This window comes from Pseudomyrmex gracilis, unplaced genomic scaffold (genome assembly GCF_002006095.1).
Source record: "Pseudomyrmex gracilis isolate BER0280 unplaced genomic scaffold, ASM200609v1 scaffold_544, whole genome shotgun sequence".
Classification (NCBI taxonomy): domain Eukaryota; kingdom Metazoa; phylum Arthropoda; class Insecta; order Hymenoptera; family Formicidae; genus Pseudomyrmex; species Pseudomyrmex gracilis.
This window is the reverse complement of record NW_018021128.1, coordinates 12826-25318: the sequence shown is the minus strand read 5'-3', so window position 1 is coordinate 25318 and position 12493 is coordinate 12826. Positions and strand designations below refer to the sequence as shown.

The window sequence follows — 12493 nt, the reverse complement described above, 5'->3', positions numbered from 1 at the left end:
TTTTAACGGGGGAAAAAAAAAAAAAAAAAAAAAACATGAACGGCGGCGACCACATTATCGCAAACGTCCAGTTGTTTCTCGCTAAAGGACTCATTACGTAAACTAATGGCGTCGAAATCTAATTACGCAACGAAACTCGGCTATCGATAATTGGTAAACTTTCTTTTTTTTTTCTTCACCGCGTTCTCTTCTCCGCGCGTCAATTCCGTCGATGTGTAATCGTCGATTTTAATTTCGCGCCGATCGGAGAAACAAATTGTGACAATTTGTCGAAAAGGTCATTGCCCAGAATGCGCAGATTGCCGGTCGAGGTCTGTCAATTTGTGGCGCAAAAGGGGATCAGCACATAGAAGAGCGAGGAGGAAAATAATATCGCGAGAAGGATGTCAAGGACAGACATCGAGTACGACGACGACGACGACGACGACGATGACGATGAAGACGATGGAACGCGTCGTTCCGTCGGAATTGCACTTGCTCTCTTCGATTGGAAAATAGTACCCTCGTATTGCTGTCGCGCCGCAAGGATCAAATCCGCATTGTGCAACGCGAACGCGGGATGTATGTAACAACCGCCCCGTAATAAAAACATTACATAAATGTTAATCGCGGCACCGTTGTTGGCCTCCGCGCGATGATATAATATAACGCTCGGGGCACGAGCTCATATCATCGGCCGTTAGATTTTATTTTTCCGCTCGCGTCGTCATCCGATCGTTCATTCTTCGTGCGCGCGAATGAATAGGAACCGAGCAAACCGAGCATATCAACCTGATAGAATTTAAAAGACGGAGAGAGAGAGAGAGAGAGAGAGAGAGAGAGAGAAAAGGATAATTAATGACAATGACACCCGGAAAAAAGTTTTGCTATTACATAGCTAGCAAAAAAAAAAAAAAAAATAGTTGAATCTACAAAATATTTTGTTTCGTCAACAAAATGTTTTGTTGGCGAAACAAAAATTTTAATAAACTTAACAAATGTTTTTTTGCTGGCCATATAGTAAATAATTTCTTGCCATTCCAGCAAATCTTTTTTTTCCGTGGCACGATCCTCGTTCAAAAATCATCATTAAAATGTGACAGATCGTTATATTTTTTGTAAATTATTTTAAATCCCTCTCTCGCACATTTTCAGTTCGCTTACGAACACAATTGCGGACAATGTTAAAGAGGAAATTGGTTTTTTTTTTCTTCCCCCCGAGGTAAATATTGAAAAATCCCGCGAAACAAAAACGAATGTGCGATTGCGGAGAAAAATGTCGCGTGACAACTTTGCCGAGAAATAAATTTACCGGATTGAAACGAGACACACTCGCTTCAACGAGTGTTATGTCGAGATATCTTTTCGATATTACATTTTTCCGTCGAATTTATTCGACAGAACGCGTTTCTCGCTCGATATAAATCATATTTTGCGAACGCGCGAAACCTCACAACGAACGCGCGCTAGAAAATTTACGACTGTTCGCGCGCGAATTGATTTCATCCGTTTCGACGTGTTGTCGAACGAGAATCGAACGATTCTAATCTGTGCGCGATTCCTTGTAATATTTTAATAGATTTTAATAGATTGCAAATGTGTGCGCAAACGCATACGCGGCGAAGGTGGTATTCGGGAAACGTACTCGTCAACGCGATCCTTTATATCCTCCTCGTCATTTCCTCCTTCTCTCTCTTCCCCTCCCCCTCCTCGCAGCAGAGATCCTCCTGGAAACCGAACAAAAGCAACAACCGGTTACACACGGTTTGTTCGTCACGCGCCTTTCCGCAGAAGGGGAAGCACTACACCCTACGCCTCTCGTTGCTATAATAGTCTAGGTAGCTCTAGCGTAGGTCTGCTTGCCTAGCCCACAACACGCTCTACTATGTGGGTCAGGGCTGGTCAGGGCTGGTGCATTCAGCGACGCGCGCTGCTCTTCCTCTATGCATCGCTCCGTATGTACCTACCTATGACACACACACACACACACATTTCTCGTCTCTCGCACTCGTCTCTCTAACGGGTGTCTCATCTGTTCTCGCGAATGCAAAAATTATGACACACACCGGGGACTGTAAAGTAAAACAACGATGATTTTCGGTGCCGTAAAATTGTTTTCAAATTTTGCGAATCTTTCTCTCGCACGTTTATTTCAACTTCAATAATTCTCGTAGTAAATTAATTTACGCGAAGCTGCGCGTACAGATGCGTGTATTCTGTTTTTACGATCTTCGCAAAAAAATAAAATTTTCTCCACGTCAAACTCTCGTTACAGCACACGCGGTTTAAAAAATATATGTATATTTCCAACGCATTACACTTTCCCGTCAATTGAACAAAAACGTAAAATCTTGTTTTGCGCGAACGCGCTCGTAAAATCGGGATTTAATGAGTTCCCGCGTTGTAATTTTCGGTAAATTATTTCCGGAGCGTTGTGATTGAGTAAAACATCCTTCCGCGTATAACGGAATTGACGCCCGCGGCGACATACAACGAAGTATAATAGTTCTCTTTGTGAAAAACAAAACGCGCAAATTCAAACGCGCCTTTCGCGTTTCATCTCGTCTGCGCTATTTTTTTCTCTTTTTTTTTTTGTTTTTGCAATTATTTTTCTACACATATATATCGATCAGTCGTATGAATTTGATGCGCGGTGGAAATTAATTGAGCGGCCGCGTCGACTGATTATTTTCCAGTCCTAGGATTACCAACCGCTAGTTGGTAATTAATGTGCGCCGCTTGTGGGAGAGATATCGATCGCTCTACAGGGTGTCTTCTATTTGAGAACGAGAAGATAACGCCCGATAGCGCTTTGGTAATTAGCGGTTTCCGCGTACATGCGATCGGGAACGATCAATTTCACTGGGTGTCCGATCGTCTGAGATCGAGCGGGTGGTGTTGTAAGACGTTTAGATATACCGTGTGTGGTATCCTGCGGATATATAAAGGCTTCGCGATAAGAGACCGCGGATCGATCGATTTGTCGAAACGATTTCGCTCGCGACTCGAGACGGAACGAAACAACGATAAGAATCGCGAAGATATTATTCTTCCCCCGTCACGTGACGATAATGCACCGTATCGTACGTTTGATGCAAATCGTTCCGCGTTAAATACGCGGACTAGTCATAATGACAGTGCGCACACACGGCACATTCATTTCGATGCGTTTCCCTTCTTCATTGATCTATTCCCTCCTATCGCGCGTAGAAACTCGGGGGCATTAAACACCTGTATCACGTTATCAAATGCTAAATAAGCGCCGCGAGATTGGCAGATAATTAAAAAATTTACAACACTATAACTCTAATTGAGAATTACAAAGAGAAAGAGAGAGAAAGAGAATGCGCGGATGAGTCGTTTTGTTTATTTGCAAATAAACCGCTCTCTCTCTCTCTCTCTCTCTCTCTTTGTTCTCTTGAAAAGAGCAAAAGTACATTCGCGCAGGAATTTAATTTTCAGATACCTATCTGTGTCTTAAATCTCTAACAAGATTTAATTTCGAGAAATATTAGATCGGATTAAAAATGAGACGAGAATAGAGGAGACGCTGCGCGCGAGGTATGCAGCTGTCTCTCGGGAGAGAACACCCGGTTTATATGTATACGCGCGGCATATTCCGAATATCCCACGTGTTCCCAAAACGTTTTTACGGCTTCCTCCGCGCGAGTATCGAATTTCAATGATTCGAGAGACGCGTAAAGTTTTCCGAACTCAAACGAAAATCCCGGGGTCTTCCCTCCCCCCCATCAAGTTCAAACAACCGTTCGTAAACCTTTGTTTTGACAGAAAGGGTTGGGATACAAACATTGTAAAACCTGAAACTTAAATTTGGATAAAGATTTTAATCGCTAATTCCCCTAAACAATACGTTCCCACGTAATTTGAGTAATCTCCAAACACGCGAAAAATCAGATATTATAAGAATCGATTAAAACTCAATTTCGAACTTAGACTCCACGCTGCGCAACGTTGTGCGTTTGTTTCGAATGTCATGTTAGTTTCAACAAAATTATCGCGATTCGTGTTTATGAGTTTATACTCGTATCCTTTAATTCCTTCTATCGAGACAAACTTCTCTCTCTCTCTCTCTCGCGAGCGTTCTCGTGGACGATCGCCAAGATCAGTAAGCGGGACACCCGGTAGACGAAGGTAAGCGTCGCCGTGCCAACGTTCCAATAACCACCCGAGAGAGCGCAAGGACAGTCTACCCCAGTTTTCCTATTGCGACCGCCTACAGCACGTCCTTCACCCCCTCTGCGCCACCGCCCTCCCTCTGGTGTCCACCACCCTGCCCTCCCATCGGCCGGCGCTCCTATTCTCGTGGGCGCGCGCTACTCTCTTCCGGGCCGATCGGCGTGGAAAATGCCGCGGGAAATCGATCCCGGCCGGACGGAGCGGAAATTCGTGAGGCGTGAGACCGTCGCACCACGGGGGTTAAAAGGGTGGACCGAGAAAAGGGCGAACGAGGGTGATCGTCAGTCCCTCTTCTTGGTCAAAGACGCAGGAAGAAGTTCTTGGTGTCAAGGAGGAGAGATAAAGGCGTCGATGCACGTCGATCGACGTTGCTTTTTCTCTCCCTTGAGATTATAAAAAAAAAAAAAAAAAAAAAAAGAAGAAGAAAAAAATCTTCGCAAAGACGATAGGGTGGGCGCTGAGAAGAAGAGGAGACGGAGGAGGATGAAAAGAGCGGAAAACGAGCGCGGAGGTGAGAGTTCGAGCGGAGGTAGGAAAAAGCGAGCGCGGGAAATCGCGGAGCCGAACTTTTTTCGGTGAGCAAAGCGAAGGTACAGAGAAAAAAGAGAGAAAGCGACTGAGAAAAAAGGAGATACAGTTCGGAGGGTGAAGTCATCTTATTTCCCCGGCGAACGAGGGCGACGCGAGGGAAATTAAGCGTGCAACGAGCGGCCACACGGGAGGGTCCGGATGTAGGTCAGTTTCGCGAACGCATTCGGGGATAATTTTAAATCGGCCGCGCGCACACACACCTGAGAGACGCGAAGATCCCTCTCCTTCGCCCACACCCCTCTCCCATCATCGCCGCGCGTATCTCGATTAGAACGCGCGGCGATGACTCTTAGAGATCGCCCCGTGGATGTGTTTATTTATTTTTTTTTTTTTTTCACGAAGGCGGGATATGGTAATTTTACGGCGTCAACTTGATGATCAATCCAGCGGCTACCCCGCTGAGTGCTGACGCAAATAATCTCGCGCTTACACGGGACGGGACTAAAAATAGCTCGCGCGACTTTGGTTGACAAAAGAAAGAAAATATATATAATACATATCTCCGATTTGCGCGTCTTCTTGCCACAAACGGGGCAATATTTGCCCGCAAAAAGAACGCAAACTCGCGACTATAATAATAAATTCCAAACTTTCAATTTTCAACTGCACTTTCCACACACGCACCTCTCTCGCAACTTTACTCTATTTTATACCGCCAACTTTCATTTCGCGAGTCATATACGTTTCGCGCGCGCGCGCGTTAACTTTCGAGTTTCAACTCGTCTGTATTTAAACAGTTGCGCGAGAGTAAGAATAAAAAATGAAAATTTAAAAAAATTATCTTAGAAACTGATCACCGAAGCAGCTTTTACATCTAATCATCACTCGGCGCGCGCTCGGGATGTCCTACTTATTTACACGCGCGTGTGTGTAAATAAAATTCGAAAAAAGAAAAACGAAAAGATTCTTCTCGTCAAACCGGAAAGTCTGACTAGGAAGTGAGTAATTGAACGACGCGATACGCGAGATGGAGAGCGGCAGCGGTTTGTTCTTCGCGAGCGAACGAAAGTAGAAGAAAGTGTTTGCAACTAAATATATATAGGACAGTTATAGTTTGTTCATTAGAGACAAGTAGAACGGCGCTTCTTTGTGCGTATAAATCTTGCGATGTTTTTTTTTTTTTGAACTGATAAATAGCCGATTCGCGCGTTTAAGCCCCGTAAGAAAATTTATTCTCGGCGATGCAACGTGTGCGGAGAAAGAATCTTCCGTTTATAGAATTCGTAGAAAAAAAAAAAAAAAAAAACAAACGAAAGTGAAAAAGCGCCGACGGACATGCTAGCAGGTACGTGGGAGGGTGCGTACACAGACAGGAAGCGAGTCCTTCCTTTCCTCGCGGACCAATATCCTGAATCACAATGAGCCTGCGCGCTTCCTCGAACCATTAGCTATTTAAATATAGGCGCCGACGGCAATTCCGCTTTGGTTGCCTACGTCGCGCCTACGACAATGTTTCTCCAACTATTATAATCGCAATAAAGCATCGAATCGACTATGCTGATTATTTCGATTAATGAAAATTAATTCCAAACATTCTTTTGCATTTTACTTCGTTCCTATTTTTTTTTTTACTTTGTTCCTATTTTTAAATTATCTTTACAAACTTGTATAATGGTTATCTCGCATAAGGGTTAATTATTATTTTCGAATTATTGAAAAACAATGGTAAATTTCTCGAAAAAATGATCTAACTAAAAAACTTCTCTTTTGAAAGAGAAAAAGGTCGATTAATGTTAATGAAAACGCCTTGTGCGTAAAATCTCCCGTTTCTTATAAAATAATTCAAAATAGAGCGCAATTTAACAAACGAAGATAACGAACGTCTCTCATCATCTATCATCAGAAACACTCTCGAGACCACATCTCAGGTTAACGACATCATCCGACGATCCTCGGGGCGTGTCCACGCTCATTTTCTTTTTTTTTTTTTTCTGGCTTGTCAGAGAAGAAAAAAAGAGAAAGAAAGAGAGAGAGAAGAGGCAGAGCAACCCCCGTGCAGCCTCTCTGATTAACCTTACAGTCGACAGACGCTGCTTTCCCCTAAGAGGTGATCGAAGCGTCTTTATTTCCTGATTAACCGAGCTGCTTGCGGCGGATACCGGAAGTAATCCGTCTTTCTCTTTGGATATTCTCGCGAGCAAGAAGGAGATAATGAAGAGAGAAAAAACGCGAGAAGAAAGGGGAGAGAAGGGGAACGAACAAACTCGGCTCGAGTTTACGGCTTCGAGTAATTAAAAGCTTGGCATTATCTTTTCTCTCTCTCTCTCTCTCTCTCTTTGTATGTATTTATACTTTTGCCGCTAGTTTTTCCTTCTCTTGTGAGTTTTATCGAAATTTTATTGCGTCACGTGACGATCGCGTAAATCGCGATTTACATTGTGTCTCTTCTCAGCGGGGATGACGACCTTGGATTCGCGTGTCAGTTCTCTCACGTAGAATCATCAACTAATACAAAGACGGATCCGGAAATCTCGCAAAATTGACATTTAACGAGCGTCGTCCATATTCATGACACGTTGTGCAGGCAATTAAAATGCAAAACAGATGTGACGGTAAACACAAATATTAAGTGCGTGTTTCGACGATCAAACCCGAAAAAAAAAATCTATTTCAAGACTCTATTTTTCGAAATCGATAAACTCTCTTCAAATTTCTCTCATTTCTGAAATTCCGATTTTCTAATTGTATTTCGCAACATCGTTTTATATCGAACAATAGACTGCCGTGTGTAAATAAATTATCAAACAATAGACTGCCGTATGTAAATAAATGATCGAACAATAGACTGCCTGTATGTAAAAAACATATCTTCTACATTTTCTACGAACGAACTTAGAGTCTTTCAAGAAAAAGAAAACGAAAAAGAAAAAAAAAACAATCAAAGAGCGATTCGCCTTACGCTCTTATTATAACAGACGACGAGAGACTTTCGTAATTTATACCGTTAATCCGTAATTTCACTTTATCGTATTACGTAGCAAATCTTATCGCTCGAGTACTTCGGGCGCGATAAATATCAATTTTTTCTGTTGTTCTCTTCTCTGTACACATATGTACGCCTTTCTTCTCACTGGCATACTTCTCAAACGGGCGCGATAACAATTTTATCTGATAATGCGTTACATTTCGGCGTTTTTACGACGAGAAAATCGAAACGACAATTGTGTTGATCCGAGTTTGCTCATCAGAACAGGAAGTGTTTTTTTTTTTCTTTTATTTATTTTTTCAGCGAAAACTGCTAAGACCGCTTCGAGGAACGGCGTGTTTGCGACGATTCCAGTTCTTCTCTTTGCAGAAAATTAATTGCTTTTCTCCGAACTAACGTGCGTGCACTTGTAGAAACATTCCGTATATAAAAAAAACGCATTATTAATTTATCAAGCGATTTAAAAAATATCTATATATAATCTCTGTCATTGCGTACGTTACTTGTCTACTTTTTTATTCGACGTTGTTACACGCGCAACGTTCAAGATCCACGAGACAACGTAAAAATATCGAATAGCGATATAATATGAAAAATTATACACAAATTAGTCGGAAGTTAGATAACGGATTGTGTTGCGCCAGATGTTATCGCGGGGGGCTCGCTGTGTGTGAGCACGAATTTATAATCCACATTATACAGGGAGAAGAGCGTGTGGAAAATGCTTTTTCTAAATCTTAACAAAAAAAAAAAGTCAACGCGAAGTGGCGTATCACCGGAAAGAAAATCATCTCGGATGTTCTTTGTGATCTTTTTTTTTATCGAATTTCTCCCTTTCTTTTTTTCTATTAACTCTTCAAAAGACAGATGGCGCGTAACAAGGGCAAGAAACTCGACTCGATAATGACTTTTCGTCTGCTTTCCAATTAAGGAAAGGGTTGAAAAGTCTCGAACGTGATTACGCTACCTTCTTAACCCCGCTAAGGATCTTTTCCTACGTAAATCTCTCTTCCGCTCTATAACAAAAAAAAAAAAACATCTCAACCAGCAAAAAGCCAACATCGAACTTTCTCATCGAGCAACGATTGCGTACGCGCGCGTGGAATTTGATTCAGAGAAATTCATTTTGCTTTGTGAAGATAAAAGAATTAATTTCCGTTAATCTTCGACGAGACGTTAAAACATAATGAGAGAAGCTTCTTTATTTTGAGAAAATTTAAAACACACGCGCGCGAGCAGCATCGCGATGAAAGAATTGGTCAGAGAGATCGAACGGTCGTGCGATACCGCGAGACCACACTTTAGTTGGGGTTGGGGCAGGTCACAAAATATTATCTGACACGAGACTGGAAAAAAAAAAAAAAAGAAAGGAAGAGGGAAAGAGAAATGCGGCTCGCGCTCAGTGATAACGATTACAAAAGCCGATTACATGAAACGGGTCGACAAATATCGCGATTCCATCGTCGTCGTCGTCGTCGTCGCCGCCTCGCGGAACGACCTTCGACGCAAAGCGGCTTGCGTAATATTTTTATCGGCCGAAATTACGCACCGGGCCCGATGTTATGTGCGTGCGCACATCTTCGATCATGTACGAAGCGCGTACAAGCACGCGCGCGCGCGCGCGCCCGCGACGACAAGCCCGGTCGACGAAGTACGAGCGGCATAATAATTCTTTTTGCATCAACTTGCCACCGGAAGTGTGTGTATATGTGTGAGAAAGTGAGAGAGAGAGAGAGAGAGATCGAAAGATAGACAGAATATTTTATTGCACTCTCAAAAAAAAACTTCTTTTCTCATCGCTTATCGAAAAGAATTATAGCTAGATTTTGTTTCTCTTCTCTCCCTCCCCCTCTCTCTCTCTCTCTCTCTCTCTCTCTCTCTCTCTCTCTCTGTCTTTCTCTGTCTTTCTCTCCATACATCCAATGAATATTTAAAAATACACCAAATTAAGTTGATGAATTATCTTATCATGGAAATGACTGTTCTGAGCTGCTCTTACGTGATAAAAATTGTGGTCTCGTTAAAGAGTTCTCGTAATAAGCAAGCAAAAAGTACAGTTGTGTGCACGCTTATTGTACGACAAAAAAAACTGATCGCGTTGAAAAAAAAAAAAAAAAACATCGCAACAAAGTTCTCTTTCTCTCTTTCAACGATTTCTTTAACTTGTTATTTCATTTCGAGTAAACATCGTATGGACAAATGTTTTTTTTTTGTTTTTTTGAGATAACGTCAGACACCTTTTTTTCACAACACGAAGAAAAGTGAGTAAATTTTTTGACGGAATTGTTGAGCTTCGAAAATTTGACCGAGTACCTTCGCTTCTCCTCCTCCTCCTCAACCGGGAGAGGAAATCGATGTGTATTTTTACGCTGCAGAAAAATAGAATCGAAATTTGTTTAGAGAGAATAGACGTTTTGCAAAGAAAATAAACCATTACAAAAACATTGCATTGTAGACAAACAAGTTTAAAAAACTTGTAGGAGAAACCGCGCGTGTCGAAAAGAACACAATTTAGCCGGAATAAGATAATAATAAAAAAAAAAAAGCGAAATATAATGTTAACACGCGGAACGGAATATTGTGGGAAGAACGGAAGTGTGGTGTGTGACTCACGATATCGTCGCATAAGATTCTTCTTGTAGGGCTTTGTGCCGGGCGGCCTGGATCGCGATCTCGTGCAGCCGCCGCCGCCGCCGCCGCCGTCCTTGTTGTCGGAGCACGAGTCGTCCGAGTCTTCGGACAGGCTCCGATCTTCCCGCTCCTGCGCGTATTCCGGAGCGAAGCATCGTAGAGCGGCGGCGGCCGCGTTGCCGTACTCGTCGACAGGCAGCAGCAGATCCTTGCGCTCCCGCTGATGATCCTGCTCGTCCTTGTCGTCCCGGGTTAGCTCCGCGTGATCGCCTACGCGTACGCTAAGATCCAACGGTTGATCTTCCAGCATGATTTTCTAAACTGTCTCTCTCTCTCTCTCTCACTCTCTCTCTGTCTCTCTTTCGGATGACGCGCGAACAGATAGATCCTTCCTCTTCTCCTCCACCTGCTCCCGCCTCCTCAAATCACAAAACTACCAGAACACTTGGCGCGACATTCCGCGCGACTTGTTGTTGTCCTCTTCTCACGATGACTTATCCCCGAAATCCCGCGCACTTCTCTCCACGGATTTACGACATTGCACTTTGCGGGGGCGGAAGGGGGGGGGGAGGTGATTCCCGCCGGCGCGGCGCGACACAACAAACGGACGAACGTCCTTCGACCGGAGCTTCGAACCGCTTTTGTGTCTTCGAGGTGCTTGTCCTCCTCTCTCGCTGTCTCTCGTAGAGCGATACAATGAGCAAATACACTTCCGGCTTCCTGGCTTCGATCGAAGACGCTCCGCGATGACAAATTGCAGTCGATGCGACGTAACGGAAGCGATTGGGAGAGAGAGAGGGATTGTGAACGAGGTAGATAAGACACGCGGATGTAAAAAAAAAAAAAATACAATATGTGCAATATCTCGCGCGCAAGACGGAAAAGAAAGGACGGATCCTCCGCGTGAGAGGAGAGCCGCGCGTATCAATCAGGCGGCCGCCTCTTTGCTGATTCCAAATCCCGCGGCCTTTCCGAGATACCGAACGTGTGTGTGTTTGAGCGCGTTCCCCGATGACTCAACCCGTTCACTATTCGAGCGCTCTCTCACACCTCTCAGCCAATAGGTAATATAAAGCAAAAGCTGGACGGGAAGAAAGAGAGTGAAATAGAGATGACAGCCGCGTAAAATGCTGTCGCGTTTCACAGTCACGCGCGCGAGAAGCGGAATAATATATATATGATGATGATGATGATGATGATGATGTATATCGTTCACTCGGCGCGCGATAAACTCGATTCGTCGAAATCCAAAAAATCACCGTTTGTTTTCTCACTAACGCGTCGCGACTATTTAAAACGCCGATACATCACATGCCGATATATCACACGTCCTCGTCGTCGTTGTTTGTCGGCAAAAATTTGCTGTGTTTTTTTTTTTTTCTCCAAAGAGGGAGGAGATCGCACACGATGAGGAAAAAAGCTCTCTCTTCTCGTTAAGTGGCAGAGACGCGATCGACCTGACGGAACGTTAAAAACCACGTTCTCCTGCACCGAGGCTACGGTCGCCGGTGGCACACTGACTGACTCGGGGTAGCCCGCTAGTCCAGACTCTCGTTCACTCACTACTCCAGACCTCTCACACTCCCCGACTCTGAGCGCCGGACTCGCTCCGCACGTCGTACAAGCGCGCTGTACAGCTTCGGAGCGCCCGACCGTGTTTGCTCGGCCGTCTCCGTCGTTGCCGCTTCGGCTGTGTTCGGTCGTCGAGCGACAGGCGCATCCGCGCGGCGGCTCCGCGAGAAAGAAGTATCCCAGTCGGCGATGCGGCACGGCGCCGGTCGCGTGCGACGAGTTGTTTGGTATGTTGGGAGCGCAGCACCAAGAGCGGCGGCTTTAGCGCGTTTCGCTCTTGCACATTTTGTTTCTTACTCTTCTCTTCTAATCTTCTTTTCTCCTTTACGTATACAATAATTGAACTTTGTGTGTATATAACAAAATTAGATAAAAATGTAAGAAAATTTTTGACAAAACAATAACACGATATGCGGACGCACCCAAAAAAAAAAAAAAAAAAAAAAACGCATCCCCAATGTGTGCTATCACACATATGCGTCGCGCGCGCACGACGCGAAATATGCGCGGATGCGTAGCCTACCGCAATGTCGGATCCCGTGACGCCCTCCCTATGGCACAACGGCGACGACAGGCGGCTCTCTCTCCCGGTCTCTA

The 12493-nt window shown here is 44.2% G+C and overlaps 1 protein-coding gene across 1 annotated transcript in view; it reads right to left on the bottom strand.

Annotated features, from left to right (window-relative positions):
- The window catches only part of LOC109861031 (ecdysone-induced protein 74EF), a 52084-nt gene extending 40165 nt beyond the window's left edge, over positions 1-11919 (bottom strand). The window contains exon 1 of the mRNA XM_020440508.1: positions 10307-11919. Coding sequence (XP_020296097.1) covers positions 10307-10634 — 328 coding nt within the window. The 5' untranslated portion in view covers positions 10635-11919. The remainder of the gene's footprint in view (positions 1-10306) is intronic.
- Between the last annotated feature and the right edge of the window lie 574 nt (positions 11920-12493).